The sequence below is a fragment of the Tarenaya hassleriana genome, unplaced genomic scaffold (assembly GCF_000463585.1).
Source record: "Tarenaya hassleriana unplaced genomic scaffold, ASM46358v1 Cleome3, whole genome shotgun sequence".
Taxonomy (NCBI): domain Eukaryota; kingdom Viridiplantae; phylum Streptophyta; class Magnoliopsida; order Brassicales; family Cleomaceae; genus Tarenaya; species Tarenaya hassleriana.
The window spans coordinates 1,632,924-1,651,294 of NW_010966177.1; the positions used below are offsets into that span (position 1 = coordinate 1,632,924).

General features: G+C 36.8%; 5 protein-coding genes and 1 long non-coding RNA gene across 7 annotated transcripts; 4 read left to right on the top strand and 2 right to left on the bottom strand.

Moving 5' to 3' along the window:
• Window positions 1-2,605: 2,605 nt before the first annotated feature.
• Window positions 2,606-4,304, bottom strand: LOC104818711 (40S ribosomal protein S21-2). Its single transcript, XM_010548412.1, has 4 exons — window positions 4,202-4,304; window positions 3,398-3,488; window positions 3,176-3,308; window positions 2,606-2,873 (listed from the first exon to the last, which is right to left on the bottom strand). The coding sequence occupies exons 2-4, from the start codon at window positions 3,445-3,447 to the stop codon at window positions 2,808-2,810; spliced, it is 249 nt and encodes an 82-aa protein (XP_010546714.1). The 5' UTR covers window positions 3,448-3,488; window positions 4,202-4,304; the 3' UTR covers window positions 2,606-2,807.
• A 75-nt stretch (window positions 4,305-4,379) lies between these two features.
• On the top strand, window positions 4,380-8,181 carry LOC104818713 (cell cycle checkpoint control protein RAD9A). 2 transcript variants are annotated; one of them, XM_010548413.1, is made up of 11 exons: window positions 4,380-4,598; window positions 5,309-5,428; window positions 5,516-5,624; window positions 5,880-6,131; window positions 6,212-6,324; window positions 6,423-6,487; window positions 6,603-6,850; window positions 6,929-7,070; window positions 7,270-7,319; window positions 7,415-7,595; window positions 7,960-8,181. In XM_010548413.1, the coding sequence occupies exons 1-10, from the start codon at window positions 4,494-4,496 to the stop codon at window positions 7,555-7,557; spliced, it is 1,347 nt and encodes a 448-aa protein (XP_010546715.1). In that variant the 5' UTR covers window positions 4,380-4,493; the 3' UTR covers window positions 7,558-7,595; window positions 7,960-8,181. The 2 variants fall into 2 exon arrangements, with proteins under 2 accessions (XP_010546715.1, XP_010546716.1); XM_010548414.1 differs by having other exon boundaries at window positions 7,276-7,319.
• A 2,170-nt stretch (window positions 8,182-10,351) lies between these two features.
• On the top strand, window positions 10,352-11,072 carry LOC104818714 (protein RALF-like 22). The gene has a single exon (XM_010548415.1). The coding sequence runs from the start codon at window positions 10,453-10,455 to the stop codon at window positions 10,804-10,806; it is 354 nt and encodes a 117-aa protein (XP_010546717.1). The 5' UTR covers window positions 10,352-10,452; the 3' UTR covers window positions 10,807-11,072.
• Window positions 11,073-13,041: 1,969 nt separating this feature from the next.
• Window positions 13,042-14,995, top strand: LOC104818715 (REF/SRPP-like protein At3g05500). The gene is given in 5 exon segments (XM_010548417.2): window positions 13,042-13,193; window positions 13,688-13,912; window positions 14,347-14,466; window positions 14,469-14,625; window positions 14,628-14,995. Coding segments are annotated over 5 exon segments (729 nt in total). The 5' UTR covers window positions 13,042-13,154; the 3' UTR covers window positions 14,816-14,995.
• Window positions 14,686-15,348, bottom strand: LOC109116915. The gene is made up of 2 exons (XR_002024487.1): window positions 15,252-15,348; window positions 14,686-15,191 (listed from the first exon to the last, which is right to left on the bottom strand). It is a non-coding gene; the product is annotated as an uncharacterized LOC109116915 (long non-coding RNA).
• A 335-nt stretch (window positions 15,349-15,683) lies between these two features.
• LOC104818716 lies at window positions 15,684-18,362 on the top strand. The gene is made up of 7 exons (XM_010548418.2): window positions 15,684-16,236; window positions 16,326-16,403; window positions 16,490-16,632; window positions 17,058-17,128; window positions 17,241-17,336; window positions 17,845-17,937; window positions 18,031-18,362. The coding sequence occupies exons 1-7, from the start codon at window positions 15,808-15,810 to the stop codon at window positions 18,111-18,113; spliced, it is 993 nt and encodes a 330-aa protein (XP_010546720.1). The 5' UTR covers window positions 15,684-15,807; the 3' UTR covers window positions 18,114-18,362.
• Window positions 18,363-18,371: the final 9 nt, after the last annotated feature.

Genomic DNA, 18,371 nt, shown 5'->3' on the forward strand with positions numbered 1-18,371 from the left:
TCCCTTTGCAGTGGTTATGTCCGTCGGTTCATAACATAGGAATCAATTTGTTTGGTACGTTATGATGTTGATATCTTTGAAAATATCACAATCTTCTTTTGCTATAATATGATTTTGCCAATTCATCATTATTAATTTATTATGTTATAATACAAAATTGGTCCAGCTTATCATCAATCATGCATATAAGCAACTTAGATTATCAATCTCATGATTATGTATCCTCTCTCATCATGGATTTTCCTTTTTCCAAAAAAGTCAATGTCCGAGCTTTGACTGTCAATCTTTAAGAGGATTGAGAGATATTAATCAAAATGAAAATGACATGGAAACCCTTATTTCATGACGCAAACATTCAGAAATTGTTAGGAAAAAAATAGGATTTTTTTTAATATAAAGTCGATACAACATAGAAATTTGAAAACACGTCACGTGTGTTTGGTATATAGCGTTTTTTCAGTATCTATGGGATGAAGGGTTAAGCATGGTTTGAATATTATTTGGCGTTTATACTGTTTTGGGATGACGTTTCCAAAATATATATTTTATATCAGAATAAAGATGTTAAAAAACATTATTAAAAGACATAATTATAATCAAATAAAAATATGTCAATACATGTTCTCCAAACAAATATAATTATTTTCATATTTTACGATTTTATTGCTGTTTATTAAATATTTTTTGGTATTAATGTTTATTTTATTTGATATAAAAATTAGTTATTCTGCCAAACGCATATGGACATTTCTCTTTCTCAAACACTATTTTGCATATCAGCTTTTGTTCCATTTTTTTTCGCGGTCCGGATTAGTTTTAATTAGAAATACTTAATAATATTAACAAGTATACAATAAAAAAGCGTTATTCGTACTTCACTGGCTGCCAAATGAAATTGGGGAGACAAGAAAAAGAAAGAATTATTGTACCCATTCAAAAGGAAAACCACAAATATTAAATCGTTTTTTCGTATATATTTATGTTAAATTAAAATAATATTTAAATACAAAAAATCTTAACAAAAGGATTTTTTTAATATTTCATTGTTTTAGAAATTTTTAAAAAAAATGTAACGTTACCTAGAAAGATGCATTTACTATTATATATAGATATATCGATCATATACATACACGACAAAATAAAAAGTGGCGAATAAAGTATTGAACTTGACACCGTGTACAAAATTTAGAGCCTAAACTCGGAGATTAAAAGTGAGGAATTGAGGTCAACGTCTCGAGAAGACAATGCAGCCATGATTTAGGGATCCACTATTCCACTATACATAATTATCATATGATTCGGTCATTGTTTATTTACTTTTTATTTTTTATAAACAAAAGTTATATATATCTATTTATTTCTATATATATATATATATATGCATGCATATGAGTAGATTCCATTTATTTTAATATTAGGGGAATCCACAATGACAAGCTAAATAAGGGAACGCGTGTTGCAGGGACACTTGTTTGGACCTACTTTGTCTCTGGAATAAAGTAAATAATATTTCCCAGAAACAAACAACGCTATATATACTAATTTATTAGCCCATAAAAAATGTCGATTTTTTTTTAACCATATTACACATACGGGAGTTTGGTTTCAAATAAAGAAAAAATGCATATTTTAAAACGAAACTATTTAGTGCCTTTTTCCATAATTAAACTATCAAACTAAAAAAAATTTGTAGTTAGATATAAATACTTCAAACTTATTTCAGCATGATTCGCTCTAATAAGAAATTGCAAGAAAACTGAATTCTTGAAAATAAAATTATGTATTTGTCTTAAATAATAAGTCCAATAGTAGCTTTTGACGGTTTCATTAATTCCGATTCACTTTTGATTATTTCAGTATTTGAATTTTTTAGATTTTAAAAAATGATAAACATTTATTTCGAACTTTGATTTGATTTAGATTATATTTTTATTTTAGGTGTCGGTTATTTATACATTCCATTCAACTTTCATTGGGTTCCGTTTGATTAATTTGGTTTTTTTAATTTCCAACACATTTCGTATTCAAATTCTGCTTTTACTAAAACCGGAAAATCACCCCTAACAATGGGGGTATTTACATTGGAAGAAAAGTACAAAATCTGACACACACACAAAACGAATCTAACTATGTCCGAATTTTGGTTGGGAGAAAACCTAACGTCGCATTCTACAATAAATGCAAAATAAAGGAGGCATCGTTTCGGTTCATTCAACCGTGACCCAATTAACTCCGGTCCCCCGTAGCCCAATTGACTCCGACCCACGAATACCATCTCAAGTATTTCATTGGCCCATTTCCATGTGACGTGTGGATTTACCTTATTTAATTAGCTAAAAAATAAGGTCTAACCCTAATAAATAAATCCTAAAAAAAGGTTAAATACAACTATTTTCCGTTCACAATTTACGTGTTTTAGCTAATTGCGCCTCATTGCATGCACTTACGCGGCTAGAGTTGGATAAAGGACGTTCTTGCCTTTCCTTGGCAGCTTCTTTCAATATGAAATGTGTATACATTTCATGTATTTCTACAGTGATAATTCAACATATTTAGAAAGATATGACCATGATGTCTTCTAAACCATTTTGGTCGTTAGCAGAGAAACCGAAACCTACTCTTCTAAACAAGGGAAAAAGGTTGAGAAGCCAAACATGGATTATCTCTGCAAAGGAACAGCAAGGCATGTGTTGGGTGCTTCAAACACAAGTCTGAAGGGACAAAACTTTGTTCTTCATACAATACATCCTGATACCATTCAAGTACATCTCAGACCCTATCTGGCTGGCAGGAGGACGGGTTCGCTCTTACTGTTGTCGGGTTTCAGCCTTCTTCTTCTGCCAGAGCCTGTCAATGGCGCTGTCAGCATCTCCCTGCATAGTTTGCAATGGTATATCGGTTAATCCCGAGATCGTGTCAACTGGACTGTTGCAATGGCATGTAAGATCATGCAGTGCTACAGGGTATAGCTATCTCAAACATTGAAAAAACTAAGTGGGTCAAACAGCTAAGCAAGCGGGTCTGACATAAATTATCAACTAAGGAGTGGGTACAACCAGTTAGTCCTGTTTCAATCCAATCCAATGTCGATTTGAAAACGAGTAAAGTTACTCTGCAAGAGTTTAGAGATCCGTGATTTGGAGAAGTATTACATTGAAAAGAAATTATCACAAACCTGGGCACGGACGAAACCGCAGAGAGCAAAGGTGGTGAACTGGCCAGTGTAGATGCCATCGGCATCCAGATGTCCAATGTTGATCTGGACAGAGGCATGATCCTTGGAGGTGATCAGCCTGTTAGTGGCAGAACTGCAAGATTGTAGAAACACAAAGACTCAAACTTAGTACACAAGGCAACAAAATATACAAAAAAAAAACACATACTAAAGAGAAAATACCATTTCCTGGGTATGTAAAGCTCGGTGATCTGACCCTCTTCGTTCTGCATCTTGGGAGATTGAATCGAACCAACAGTTCTAGCTTCAAAGACTACAAAATTGGAAGAAATTAAATAAAATTTCAAATGAACAGAAGCACCAATGTCAACACCAAAACCCTTCGACTATTCCGTGTTTCTAACACAGTTCTCCTCCATCACCGAAGCATACGATACTACACGTATCGAAACTGCAGTAAACTCTGATGAATCAAAATATGAACGTTGTGACCCAGAGGGTCAGCAGATCTATAACGACTTAGATACTATCCCTTGCCCTCTTAAGGGAATTCTATATTACACCTTAATCAAAATGTTAGTAGCCAATAAACTGGCAGCACAATCTTAACGCATTTTGCCCTAATCCCAAAACCCAAAATGTTCTCTTTAAACCAAACCAACATTAAGGAACATCAAACAAAACTGCACAAGAGAATTGTAACTACGCATCCGTTGGAAAAATCCATTGGAAAATTGGTGGTTTTTTTCGTAGTGAGAGAGGCTAAAATCCAGAAAACCGTCATGTGTAGATGTCAGAATCAAATTCTAATCACCCAAACAACCACAAGATTCACCCGTCGACATTATCAACTCGCAATCGCATAATTCCTCCAATGAAGGCACAACATAAGGAATTGCGTTTGTGTTTCAGAGCAAAACCCATAAAAGATTCCTACTTTTTCAGATAAACATATACCAAACTAATCGACTTACGATCGAGATTGAGGAAAAAGCAGTTTGAGACGAAGAAAGGACGAAAGCTTACCGATGCAGAAGCAGCAGCAGCAAGCGGACGAGTGCGAAAGTGCTTCTGCGTCACCACTTTTAAGCAGCTGAAACCCTAGCTTTTATTCAAGTTAATGACGAAATTACCCTTTGTGGTATATAAAATTTTGGAAAGGAAAATAGTTTTTGTTTTCTAAAGAAATAAGTTGAAGCAAGCGTGTCAAGAAATGGGAATTCGGCGCCAAACGAACAAAACCCAAAGAGCGCTAACAAAACCTCACTCCCCGTTAAAAATTTCAAATTGATCGATTGAGAGAGAGGGAGAGAGAGAGATGGAGTTCAGTATCAGTGGCAACGCGCTCAAGACCTTCTCTCGCTCAATCGGGTGTCTCGCACGAGTCGGCAACGAGCTCGTCGTCCAGGGTTCTCCTCACCAGGTTCTCTTTTCTCCTTCTAGGGGCGTATTTTATATGGTGCAAAACCCTAATGTCACTGTTCTGTGAAGTAATTGTTGGGGATTTTGCAAATTGAACCGCTTAGGTTATGGTTTCGGCTGTTCCTTTTTTGCTACTAGAGTACTCCATGTTTTCGGTATGTGATAACCCATTACATTATAACCCTTGTTTGGTTGCTGGGGAGCTGCTAGATGTAGAGTACGTGGTTGAAGAACATAAAGTTTGGGTTGTGTAGTCTGCAGATGTAGAATACATGTATCTTGACTCCTGGGCCTTAGGAAGCAGGATAACCGAATGTCGCTATTCTGCCATTAACATGAACCAACAAATGTTCCATCCAATAGCGTGTTTGTAGTTCTCGATCTCTGTATTTTATGCATTTTCTTAGCACTTCTCTGATTTGATTATCTACTGCGAGTTAGTAGTACCTTCATGATATCCCATTTTCACTACCTAGACAATGTTAATTCCTAAACTGGAAATCTGTGGAGGATATTGGTGGCTCAAAGAGATAACAGTTTTGTGTTTTTCCATGTTTATATTGGTTTCACTCAAGCTCTTCAGATTAATTGGACTAAACAGATCATTAATTCCTTTCGATAATCCTGATAAGTGTTTATTTCTTCACATCTATTTCATGCTATCTTCATCTGAGTTATATCTAATTTGTTGTTCGTCAATCCTTTGTGCAGTTAGCGTTGCATACTCTGAATGCCTCCCGTTCTGCATATCAGTCTATTACATTCAAATCGAGTTTCTTTGATGCATATACTATTTCTGGTCCTCAAGCGCAGTTCAGCGTGCTTGTGAAGGTACTGTTTACTGTCCTGAAACTTCATGTGGAACTGGATGAGTTCATTGGTGCAAGCATCACAATAGGCTCATATGACTTTTTGCAGGCTGTTTGTTCTGTTCTGAGGACCCCCATTGCAAGCATTGATCATTTGAGTGTTCAGTTGCCAGATAACGATGCATCAAAGGTGCAATGGACACTGGAGTGCTATAGTGGTAAATATTTTGCTCCTTGTTTGTCCACGTAGTTTGCTGTTGCCTGAATCCTTATGATTTCTTGTACTCTCCTGATGATTGGAGTACACAAACCAAGATGCAAATATCTGTTTGTGAGTTTCACTTTATAAATAATATGCAGTATACTGATAATATCGAAGAGTAGTAAATTCAAACTATAATTCCTGCACTTTGAATGTTTAGTGAAGGCTTTGTTTGATTTTGACCTTTTGGATTGCTTGTTAATGTCTGCAGGTACAAAGAAAACATATTGGATTACTTGCAATATTGAACCTGATATACAGCATCTATCTCTTGATAGGGGAAGATTTCCTAGTAGCTTGGTAGTGCAACCCCGGAATATGAACAAATTGCTTGGAAACTTCCAATCATCCCTCCAAGAGATTACAATTATTGCAACGGACCCCAACTCCCTGCCTTCTGATGCTGCAAGTGAAATAGGGGGAAAGGCTGTTGAATTTAAGAGTTACGTAGATCCAACAAAAGGTCAGTAAGAAATGATGCTAGGAATGGAGTTACCACTTTCCTTACGTAGGAGTGGGCTAAATTTCTCTTTCGAAATGCAGATAGTGATTCTTTGTTACATACCCAGCTCTGGATAGATCCATCAGAAGAATTTCTGCAGTATATTCATGCTGGAGATCCTGTGGACGTTACATTTTCCATGAAGGAATCAAAGGTATGACATTCCTCTGCACGAGGATAGATTATTTTTTAGCCATGTTTATTTGTTATTTATTCAATCTAGTGGAATGGGATATCTTCGATACATTTCAGGCATTTCTTACTTTCTGCGACGGATGTGAAGCCGATATGCATCTATTTTTCGAAAAAGCGGGCGAGTAAGGGCTTTATTTTTCTTTTAATTAATTTAATCCTCTCCTCTCTGGGTAGATGCAATGGAGCTTTGGCCAACACTTCTAAACTGATCTGGTAAAATGTGTACTCCTTCGACAGGCCAATATTAATGGCTCCAAAATTCGGTTTGGACAGTGGGTCAAGCTCGAACTTTGATGCGACACTCGTTCTTGCCACTATGCTCGTTTCTCAGCTACAGGAAAGTGTTCCATCAGACCTTCCACAGGCAGCTAACTCCACAGGTGGCCATACTGCAGAACGAGTGGAGTCAGAGCCACAAGAGAGGTCTAGACAAAATGTCTCTGAGCACCCGTCTGATCACACAAGAATTTGGTCTGAACTTTCAGGTAGTATCTAATGCTCTTGACCAAATTCATCATTTTGTATGAGAAGGCTAAACACTTGAAAACCTTAATTCTGTGCAGGAACCGCTACTAAGAGCAGTACTGATTCAGCGAATAGGCCACAAGCTCAGGAACAGCCAGGCTTGGATGTCCAAAGAATTAGGGCAATGCAAATATCAAAAGAAGGACCAGCTAGAGATGAGGCTCCTGTAGCTTCTAAGTTGTATCCTTCATTTAACTTCTATAATTTACCATCACGTGCCATTATCAACAGAAAATTCTTAATATGTTTCTGTGACATACTGTCAGGGCACATTTGCTATCCCTATGAGCATATTTAGCTATCAATCATAAAAGCCCAATGATTCTCTGCGGTTTTAGTACTTCCCTTTGTAGAAATGTTTTGATGTCTTTAAACTTAGCGTCAGCCAACAGTACCGAGAGATGGATAACGCTAAAGGGACCCAAGGAGGTAGTCACAAAAAACTTTTTCTACAACTTTAATAGTCTTGTCTTCTGTTCCAAAGACTTGGCATTATCTACTTGTTTTGTTAATTGTGTTCTCAGGAGGGGCTGAGAACAACGGCAATTGTTTCTCCCAGCGTCATCCGAGTAATTGGGTAGATGCATATGAGGATGAAGACGACAACGATGGCGATGAAAATGAAATGTGCATCCAGGCAACACCACCCTACTATGAAGATCACTAGCTCTAGTTCTCTCCTTTAACACTCTAAGTATTTCAACTGTAAGTTCTCTGCTCTTTTAACCAAAATAATTGCTATGTAGAATGTAATCACAAGTGAAATTGATCAAACCGACACTTCCACTGAAACTTAGCTCATGTTTCTGATGACCTTTTCCACATTTGGCAGTAGAAAGAGCAACAATTCTGTCGTGATTAGCTATTGGCTATCGCTAAAGTAGGAACTCATGAAGGTTGCACAGTTTAGTCATTGGCCTTGATTGTGTTGTCTAGTCACTTATTGCACCTCAACTCACGATTCCACAAGATAAATTTTCATCGTCCTCTTCTACCATGAATCTCAATAAAAAGATCAGATATTAAAGGGAAAAGCCTCCTCTTGTTCTCGACCTTTTTTTATTGTCAGGAAAAGGGTGGTAACTGAGTTGGCCATCAATGGGTTGCTGGTTCCGAAGGATTTCAATGGTCCCAAGACGATCACAACATAAAGAAAGATCATGCAAAACATGTAAGTAAAGAAAAGCATTACGACTCTGCTTTATTCCCTTTCATATGTATATGAAAGATCCTGCGGATATTGTGGTAAAACGTCTCTTTCTAGGGAAGCAAAAGGTAAAAGCTTTGCATATATGCCTTATTTTAGACGCTCCAACCACCATCACCTAAATTACCACTCTCAACCCATTTGGTAAAGAGTTATTTTCTGGGAGATAATTTAACCCTTTGGTCTCCCTGTCCTAAGATTGGGATTGCAAACGTCTAAAGTCCTTATGGATCCCAATGATTGCGTTCTGATTTTTGTAAGACTGCTGTCTAAAAATTAAAGAGTTTACAACCAACAAAACAATCTCTAAAACAAATCCAAATAAAATGAATAATATTTGTATAAATATATGAATGGGGTTATTGAATTGATATATAGCATGGTGGTTGGTGCTGGGAAAAGAAAATAAATATATTTAGTTCTCTGAATAATCATCAGCATGATCTTTATCATCATTGTAACTATTATTATAGTATGATTGTTATTATGGTATACTTATAATAAATAAATACAATGAAATGAAATGAAACACGACAATAGATTACAGGAGGAAAAGTAGAATGGGTTAACAGGAACAGCTGGCGATTGGAATTTGGAACGCGCAAACGCCGTCCTTGGTGATCTGTGACTTGGACCCACAATTTCTCCCTAATCTTAACGGTTGCGTCACACGTCAATCGCCGTTTCTTCTCTTAACGCCGTTACTATCGCCGTTATCCTCGAATAACATTAATGAAAAAAAGTAAAAACTAGCCGTTGCTCCTGTTTAAAAAATCATTGCCGGGTGGGTGGGAGTGGATAACATAAATTATATTCTTCACATTAAAAGCGTTTCGATGAGATTTCATATCGAAAACCGAATTGAAGTTTTGACATTCACAATATGGAGATAATGTATTTTCGACATGTAATGGATGTGACATAGACATTAGCAATTAACATTTTTAAATATACATATCCATTTAGATTTTCATGTTTCCATATTGTGGTAAATATCTGTTATTGATTTAATTTTTTTTATTAATTTTATTCTCTATATCTATTGCCAGTAATTGTTTCCTATCTCGTTATTTTGTAATTTTACAATATATTGTTTCACACTTTTTTAAGAATTTGACCGTTTCATCTATTGTATATAAAGAATTTTGATATCTACGAAGATTTGGACAATTTTTATATTGTTTCACTATTGAACCCATAACACGAAAGATCAAACAACAAGCCCATTCAATATAATATATCATTAAGTTACAACTATTATGATGCATACTGAATCGAATTTTATTTTATTATTATTGAATGTGTCAAAACAAGAGTTAGTGTTGCTCATGCATGTGGTGGGTATAATCTATGGTAGGATTATGAGTGGTTTACATGTCTTTATATTGACATTGACAAAATCTATACGCCTGCACAAACTTGGAAAAATCGTATTACACAAAAAGATTTAGTTTATTGGTACGTGTTGATTGTAGCCAACGATAAGCTAAACGGAAGGTGACGGTAAACGCTAACGGAGGCAGGAGAAAACGGCAGTGGACGTTAACGAAATGTTAGACGGAGTTAGGGGTAGATGCCGTCTCTTTCTCTCTCTCTCTCTCTCTTTATCGGTCCTACTGTTTGCCCGATAGAAAGGGAAGGAAACAAGGCAAACCGGTCAACCAGTTGCTGCCAAAAGATGCCCATTGTTTATGACTTATTTACCATTCTGCCATTAAGGAGTTTCTGTCGGCTGAAAGACTTGTAATTAAATTATTTGAATCAAGCTTTCATAGGCTATTTTCAATCGGAACATATTTACATAAAAAATAATAATAATTTGATTTTATTACAATAAGAAGACGATTAAATAATGTACAAATAAAGTATGTTCAAACATTTTTATCAAATAATATCTTTAGAAATTTATTAGTTATGATAATTGTCAAGCATTTTCTTACAAATATCAAACCTTATGGATATAGTAATCGTCAAATATTTTAGTCATGTTGTAGAAACTTATTAACCTTCATAAATCACAGACGTGAGCGCACGTAGGTTTGGCCTAAAATTAATTACAACAATAATCAACGAAGAAACAGTATTAATAATATAACACTAAAGTCAATTTCCCTGTCAATAAAGACAAAAATTGTAGTTTAAATATTCTCCGCGTACTCTTTCTAAATAACGATGGCGTTATCGTAAATAATATCAAAGCCCGACCCATTCTCGCACTCTCCCGTGGTTATAAGAAGCTATATACCCACTCCACCCCGTTGTCTTCAGTTGTAAATACGGAAGAAAGAAAATAGAAGATAACGAAGAGGAAATCGAAAGTCTCCGCACCACAGAGAAGGTTTGATCCGAATTAAAATGGCGACCTCTCGAGCGATCTACGCCGTAATAGCGATCCTCGCGATCGCGATCGCAGCCGTCGAAGCTGGGGAGGACTACGGGGCTGCGCTGGGGCTCGTCCGCGCCGGATCCTCGCTCTCCGGCTGCAGAGGATCGATCGCGGAGTGTCTAGCGGAGGAAGAAGAGCTCGAGCTGGACTCGGAGATCAGCAGGCGCATATTAGCGACGAACAAGTACATCAGCTACGGTGCGCTGCAGAGGAACAGCGTGCCCTGCTCCCGGCGCGGCGCTTCGTACTACAACTGCCGGAGAGGAGCTCAGGCGAATCCGTACAGCCGCGGTTGCAGCACCATCACCAGGTGCAGGCGTTGAAACCCTCAGACTTAAATGATCTGAATTTACTGTTTTGCCCTTCTTCTCATTCTTCTGTGTCTGCTCTCTTTTTTTTTTATCTTTTGTTTTTTATTTCATTTTTTTTTTCTTTCGATTCCGGGAATATGGGGTTTGAGATTCGGGGAAAAAAAAAAAGAACACACACTATATAGTATTGTTTTAAAAGAATATGAACTTCCTGCTGCTGTTTTTGCTCTGTATGTATATACATATTGTTATTGTTTGATCTTTTTCGTAATTTCGTATTCATGGTTTAAAATGTTCCTGAATTGAATTGATATAAGGGTATTAGTCCGAGAAGTGATTGAGATCTGTGAATTCATTTAAACAATCAGATATATGGTTATTGATATCTGTATCAACTCATCATTCTTGTTGTGTGTGAACACAATTTTAGCATATCATTTTATTTATGGTATATAATTTGTCCGAAGAAGTATTTTATTTTTTTACGATTTTTCATTTTCATGGAATTGATTCGAAGTTTAGAGAACGAAGAAATTTGTATATTGAAAATAATAATTTTCACAAATCCTTTACTAAGTTACTACAAAAAATTATTATTTTGAAATTAAATTTTGTATTACAGAGAAAGTATCTCAGCTCTCAGCCATATGTATTAGAAAAGAAAAAAGAAATGAGATAAAAGTGGGAACGGAATCGGTTTCTTTATTGGCCCGTTGGTATCATGTTGGGCTACATGGGAATGATGGGGACCACCACAGCTTGTGGTTTATATTTAATTTTAAATTTGTTATTATAGAAACTTTCGGTTAGATCGGATTATTTATTATCTTGGGCATTAATTGTATAAAGTTGCATCACTATGACTTTCTACACGAAATACCATATTACAAACACCATCCAATGTTACATATCACCTCGAAAATCTCCAAAAATATACACGTCACGAAATTTATTGAGCATAAAAATAAATTTGGTATATTTTAAAACAGTATAGATATATACTTACCATCTAATGGCAATATATATATATATATATATATATATATATAGAATAAAATAAGAACATATTAATTCGACCGTTCCCATCTGCTTTAACAATAGAGTTGAAGTGATCAAGCTTTTATATATTCATAGATGACCAATTTGTTAGATAATCTTTATTGTTAACAATAAAAAAAGCTTAATGTTGGAAGGATATCAAGTTTGTTGGAAAATTAAGAAAGCTTATAATTATAAAAATATCAAGCAAATTAAATAAAGCTAAGGGTCAGTTATTGTAGTCGCAATTCATTTGGGCGATTACTCAGAAACTATATGGGCCTCCACAATCCCAATACTGGGCTTAGTCACTATTCCTTAATGGGCCTTAAAGCCCATATATATCAATCTAGATTCCATCGTGCGTCGGACAAATTTAAGGTTAATGTTGATTATTTTCACTAAATTTGGAACTTCTAAAATAAATATGAATCTAGATTCCACGTGCATTGGACAATTTGAAGTCTAATTTTGATTATTTTCACTAAATTTGGAACCTCTAAAATAAGTTAAATTTCTTAATTGGAAAAAAAGATATTGCTCAAATCAAGGCAAAGATCAGGGAACTGATTTCTAAGGTGATTAATATTCGGACACATTCTAAAAATAAATAATCATCTTTACCAATAAAAAAAATAAAAAAAATAATCATATAGATCTAATATTATATTATATGGAGATAACAAAAAATAAATAAATATTTTCTAGAATAAGTTGTAGAGGTATTAGTTTTATGTTTCACATTTTAAAAAATTCCATCAATTAATTTATTGCATGGATTACACAATTTATATTCAACGATTGTTCGCCATATTATTACTTTGAAACTACCTTGTCACATCAATCGGCCAACGTAACAATAATAATAATAATAATATATGAATAACATAAATTGATTCGCATCCATACTTTGGATTTGGAACTCTAGAAGCTTCCGTGGATATTTATTTATTTATTTTTCGTTCTGCATCCATGTTTTTTAAAACTTTTTATTTTATTTAAATTTAAACTTTCCTTTCGTGTGCTATTATTATAGGAATTGAAAAATAACAGATTTTCTCTCGAAATACAAAATACATAACTCTTTTCTTAGCTCCATAGGTTTACTTAGCCGCTACGTAGTATGAACCACACGCGCTGACGCGTATGTGCGGTTCCGCACGTGCCGAAGGCCTTGTATATGCTATATAAAGGGGGTTTAGGGTACGTGACTTTTCGCAACAATACTTTTGTGCGTTTAAAAAATTTTGAATTTCTCTACGCGTTTCTTCTAAACAACGCCGCTTTCGATCAATCTTCGTTCATCGATCACAAGAACGATCATGGCTCAAGAAGATCTCAATCAGAAGAATCAGGAAATGGTAATTCGTGATTCCGATACTTTTCTGGAGGTTATATTCGTTTCTTTCATATCTGTTGCTTGGATTTGGTAATTTGGAGGCTTGAGCGATTCGATTCGCGTGTCGATCGTCTTTTTTATCCGATTTCTTCTGAAAAATTATTGTTATATGGAATTTGGTTTTTGCCGATTGTTGTTGTCGATCGTCCTAAGAATTTATAGGATTCCGATAATTTGATCGGGCATCGTTCTAATCGAAGAAATGTTTCCGTCATGTTCATGTTTTAAATATTTATCTGCTTTTTCGTGCATCTGATCACTAGAACACCTTACAGAAATGATATGAAAGATGTTGGATGAACATCTTACCTACCAACGAATCGTTTATCTTGCATAAAACAACTCTTTGTGTGTATTACGTTTCGTAAATACGTAGAACATGTTCGTAATTGAGAAATTGGCAACGCAATTCGTTTTACTAATCTTTCTTTTTCATCTCTGTTGTGGTGTTCCCAGACCAAGGAGGAGAAAGAGAGGCTTAAGTACCTGGCTTTCGTCCAAGCCGCCGCTCTAGAAGCTGTGGTTCGTTTCGCATTTATTTACGCGAAGGCCAAAGAGAAGTCTGGCCCTCTGAAACCCGGTGTTGAATCCGTGGAAGGAGCCGTCAAGACCGTGGTCGGACCTGTTTATGAAAAGTTTCATGACGTCCCGGTCGAGGTCCTCAAATACATGGACCAAAAGGTAAATGGCATTTCCTCGTTTGAATTGTTGCCAAATTTCGCTGGAGAACGACCATGTTGTGAGGTTTTGAGTTAGGTCCCATTAAAATGCGTATGCAATCGACTGCTTGAATCCATATACCTCTGCATTGGTTGAAGAATTCTATGGAAACACTTTTTCACATAATGGACTTATGTTGATCATTCTAAATTCCTTTGAATAAGTGGTATGGTAAAAAATCTGTCTCCCATCTTACATGGTAAAAGCCTTGATCAGATTTAATTTGTCAGATTTTCTTTTGGATGACTATAGATCTTACATTTTGTGATCATTTGCATCTTGAGGTTTAAGATATAATAAAAATTCAGGTCGCAAATTAATCGGTTCAGTTTTATAAATATTTCCCTGTAGTCCAGAAATATCCATTAATCGTTATGTGGCTCTTTTCATTGCAGGTTGACATGTCTGTGACTGAGCTGGACCGTCGTGTTCCACCAGTCATCAAGCAAGTCTCGGCCCAAGCCATATCTGCTGCCCAAATGGCACCCATCGTTGCCCGAGCTGTGGCTTCTGAGGGTCAGAAGTGGTTCAGAAGTCCGGTGTCATAGAAACCGCATCTGGGCTGGCTAAATCCGTGTACACAAAGTACGAGCCAGCAGCCAAGGAGTTGTACGCGAGCTATGAGCCAAAGGCCGAGCAATGTGCTGTCTCGGCCTGGAAGAAGCTGAACCAGCTTCTCAAGTGGCTCAAGTCGTTGTGCCGACAGCTGCTTATTGCACCGAGAAGTACAACCACACCGTGGTTAAGGCGGCTGAGCAAGGGTACCGAGTTTCGTCGTTCCTGCCACTGGTCCCGACCGAAAAGATCGCCAAGATTTTCCAGGAGGAGAAGACCCAAGCTGAGCCATTGGTTTCGTCCACTTGATTCTGCGTTTGGTTCGTATGATTTGGTTTATGGCTTTGGGAATGATGTGAACCTGAACCTGAACCTGGTCTGTTTGGTGGCGTGTGGTCTGGTTCTGCTTTTGGTTCTCTTTTTCTTCTATTAAACATATTTGTTTCAGTGATACTTTGATTTTTTTTGCCCTCGTTTTAATGTTTTATTGTTATAAACTTATAAATAGAATATGTAAGAAAATGTAACAAAGTGAGAAAAAAAAACAGGCAGAAAGTTAAATCCATGGGAAGTTTGCTTCGTATCACGGCCGGGCAAAAAAATTGGGTACCTAAAATTTTCGATAAGTGGGAAACAAAATGATGATGAGACGATTGCGATGCGTTTGTAAAGCATTGCGTAAGAACTAGTAATTTTTTTATGAGAAAATATATTGCCCAAATGATCATGGAATTGATTCTAAGACTGTTAAGATTCACGATTCAGACACATTCTAAAAATAATAATCATAGATCTATATGGAAATTTATGAAATTTCCATCAACATTAGTGAATTATGACGACATAGGAGATATAAGATATGGTATAGGTCGATAACGATCTGGTGTCTGTGGAAATTTATGAAATTATGTTATATAACAATATGAAAATATGTTATTTTAGTCATTATATAAACATAAAGTACTTAATAGAATCCGAATTTAAACCCGTTTTCTGAATTTCTTATCTCATTTTAATTTGGTATCAATTTCTCTCGAGTATTCGGATATCCGTTTAGATATAGATAGATACCCGAAAAGCTACGGGTGTCGAGGAAAAATGTCTAACCCTAATAGGCGATTTTCGTCGATCTCCGATGGGAAATGCAGCAGAGAAAAAAAAATAAAAATTAATTTTAAAATAATATTATCCATAAAAGTAAACGGTCTTATTAAATATGTTGATGAGTAGGATTGTCGCCAACGGTCATCATAAAACTACGGCGGAGATGTAACAGGCGGAGCTCCGGCGAGAAGAAGAAGATGGTGAATCCTTCTCTGAATCTTCGTTTCACCGTCTTCCTCTCCTTCTCTCTCGCTGCTTCTTCCTTTAAGCTCTCGGCTTCTCTCTCCCCGTCTCCGGCGCCTAAAGCCACCGCCGCCGATCTGCTCTCCGTCCTCGGACCATCCTCTGCCGTCAAACCCATCGTCGCTCAGGAACTCCGGTCTTGTCTCAAGTTTCTTGTTCCGTTCAAGCCGGGTAAGTCCGGACCCGAATCAGGACGATGTTCGCTCCGTAACGGGTTGTGTTTCGGGGAAATCGACGCTGTCCGGAGGCCGAGCAGATTCGAGGAGGAGAACGAGCTTGTCTGGTGGCCACCGAATCGGATCCTCGAGCTGGCTCGCCTCGCCGTTGTCTCCGGTGGTGATCCCGACGCAATCTATCGAGCTCTCGATCCGAAAATTCTCCAGGTTCTTCTGTAATTAACGCCTGATCTCGTCGTCTTTGTCGCTAAATTCCTTCGGGATTTCCGTTGATTGCTGAAACCTGGTGTTGGTAGGTTCCTGATGTTGAAGGTTCGGAAGAAGATAGATGCGAACTCACTAGAACTCCCTATGGTTGGCGATTCGCAGCGGAGGTAAATACGTTTCGACCATTGTTGATGCTCGTTTGGGTTTCTCGTAGATTCTGACTGTTGGATTTGATTGGTGATGCAAATGACAGGGACTGAATTCATATTTTGAGTTCTTGTTTCATCTCATTGCATCTAGGGGCCCCAATGTCGGATTGAATGTGTCCCTAACTCGATTTGATTTGTTCCATGGCCACCTTTTCCTTGCCACAGAAACTGGCAGGCTCGGAATATTGTAAGTCTCCATTGTCTTTGTACTACAAGTGACTTCATCATTGTTCTAACTGGTTTGTTTAGAGGAATGGCCATTTCGTTTGAAGAAACATGAGCTATTCGTGTCATCTTCTATCTCGTGGAATATGCCTCTGATCACGTTTTAGTAGAAACTATGTCGGACGTGACAAGAATCTGGTCACAACTCACTGTTTCATATGTCTTATGATTGATGTGCTTTCGTTATTATGTAAACAAAACTATGAATATTGTTACAATTTGGAGAATTGTTTGATTCCTCTTATAGCATCTAATAGGAGTGGCAAGACTTGTGGTAACAGTGTTTACAGTGTATATGATTGTTGATGTCCTTAGTATCCTTAAAAGGGTGTTTTGATAAACATCTTTCACCAAGTTGGTATTTTTATGTGCTTTTTAAAATGGCAGGTTTCATGCTAAAGAGTATCCAGCATATGACAAGGAAGTATTTCCTTACAACATGGGTTATTGCCAAAGAGGTATTTTTGCTCTTGGCCATGTAGTTATTCCTTTATAACTGTCTTTCAAGCATGCACACGTTTTCTTAAATTCTGTAAACTCGGTTGTCTGATTGTATATCCTCTCGCCTAGGATCTAATGTTACGTATGATAATTCAATGAACTTGAGGAATATCCTCTGGCTCGCACCATTGCCTAGTAAAACTTCTGAAGATTGGCTTGCACCAGGTATGTTCCGTATCTAAATTATCCCAAAGTTCTATAAACATACTACTGAGATTTGCGTGGTGTAATCAAATCAAAGGCGATCTTATTAACCCTTAAAAACCTGACTGTATCCTCAAGAAGAGTTTCTTAGGTCAGGGATTTCTGTTTGATTCTAGGGCATGCAAGATTACACTCAATTTGTTCTTGTTTTATGTTGGTTGAAAGAAGCGAGTCGGTTTCAACAATGAGTTAAAAATATGATAACAAATTGCCATTACTTGAACGTGAATTGGGAGGATTCTAGACAATCATGTATGGCATGTGAACCCGAGGCTGATGTTATATGAGGACCTAGCTGTTCTTCTTTGTATATAGATTGGGTAAATTCAATATTGTTGAAATATCACTCGAATGTTCTATCACGTCTAGACCTGCTATTCAAACTTAAGTTTAGTAAGATTTGTATATGGAATGAAATTTTATCCGTGGCAATTGGAATGAAGGGTATTATCTCAAACTGTTAATTCAGGTGTACTTGTGGTGCTGGATGCCCGTCCGGGTGGAATCATTTTCAGAGATCTAATCCCCGACTACGTTAAATTTGCGAGAACCATATACGAAGGTCCGAGCTCTCTTATCTTACTGCTCTAATACCATTGATGGTCACACGGATTTACTTTCGATCTTGTTGTAAATCTTTATCATTGTCTAACAGATGATTTGGGCATAAACGTGGTTGACGTGAATTTCTTGAACGTTGGAGCTCAAGAACCTGATTATCAGCTTTTCATTTGCTGAAACTATTCATGTTTACACAAACATTGGTGAAGCACTAATGTGATGAGATTGTTATCTGGGAACGGCATGTAGTTTCGTTCTCCCCGTTGAAACCGGGATGCATTTCTTGGAGCAGTAGTCCGGTTGGGTTCGAGAAACGGCAAGCTGTTCTATGAAGCATCCGTTTTATGAATTGTCTTTCTCATGAATGGAATATGATCTCATGAAACTTGTAAAATTGGTAAAAAAATCTGTAGTTGTTTCCTTTTTTTTTTTGCT

Bases quoted from the DNA above. Each gene is read 5' to 3' on its own strand.
- LOC104818711 (XM_010548412.1), bottom strand. From the start codon at position 3,447: ATGCAGAACGAAGAGGGTCAGATCACCGAGCTTTACATACCCAGGAAA. The intron at 3,309-3,397 runs GTATTTTCTCTT...ACAATCTTGCAG, and splicing joins CTTTACATACCCAGGAAATG to TTCTGCCACTAACAGGCTGA. The intron at 2,874-3,175 runs GTTTGTGATAAT...CAAACTATGCAG, and splicing joins GCGGTTTCGTCCGTGCCCAG to GGAGATGCTGACAGCGCCAT.
- LOC104818713 (XM_010548413.1), top strand. From the start codon at position 4,494: ATGGAGTTCAGTATCAGTGGCAACGCGCTCAAGACCTTCTCTCGCTCA. The intron at 6,132-6,211 runs GTCAGTAAGAAA...TTCGAAATGCAG, and splicing joins TTACGTAGATCCAACAAAAG to ATAGTGATTCTTTGTTACAT. The intron at 7,071-7,269 runs GTATCCTTCATT...CTTTAAACTTAG, and splicing joins GCTCCTGTAGCTTCTAAGTT to CGTCAGCCAACAGTACCGAG.
- LOC104818714 (XM_010548415.1), top strand. From the start codon at position 10,453: ATGGCGACCTCTCGAGCGATCTACGCCGTAATAGCGATCCTCGCGATC.
- LOC104818716 (XM_010548418.2), top strand. From the start codon at position 15,808: ATGGTGAATCCTTCTCTGAATCTTCGTTTCACCGTCTTCCTCTCCTTC. The intron at 17,337-17,844 runs GTATGTTCCGTA...CTGTTAATTCAG, and splicing joins TGAAGATTGGCTTGCACCAG to GTGTACTTGTGGTGCTGGAT. The intron at 17,938-18,030 runs GTCCGAGCTCTC...ATTGTCTAACAG, and splicing joins TGCGAGAACCATATACGAAG to ATGATTTGGGCATAAACGTG.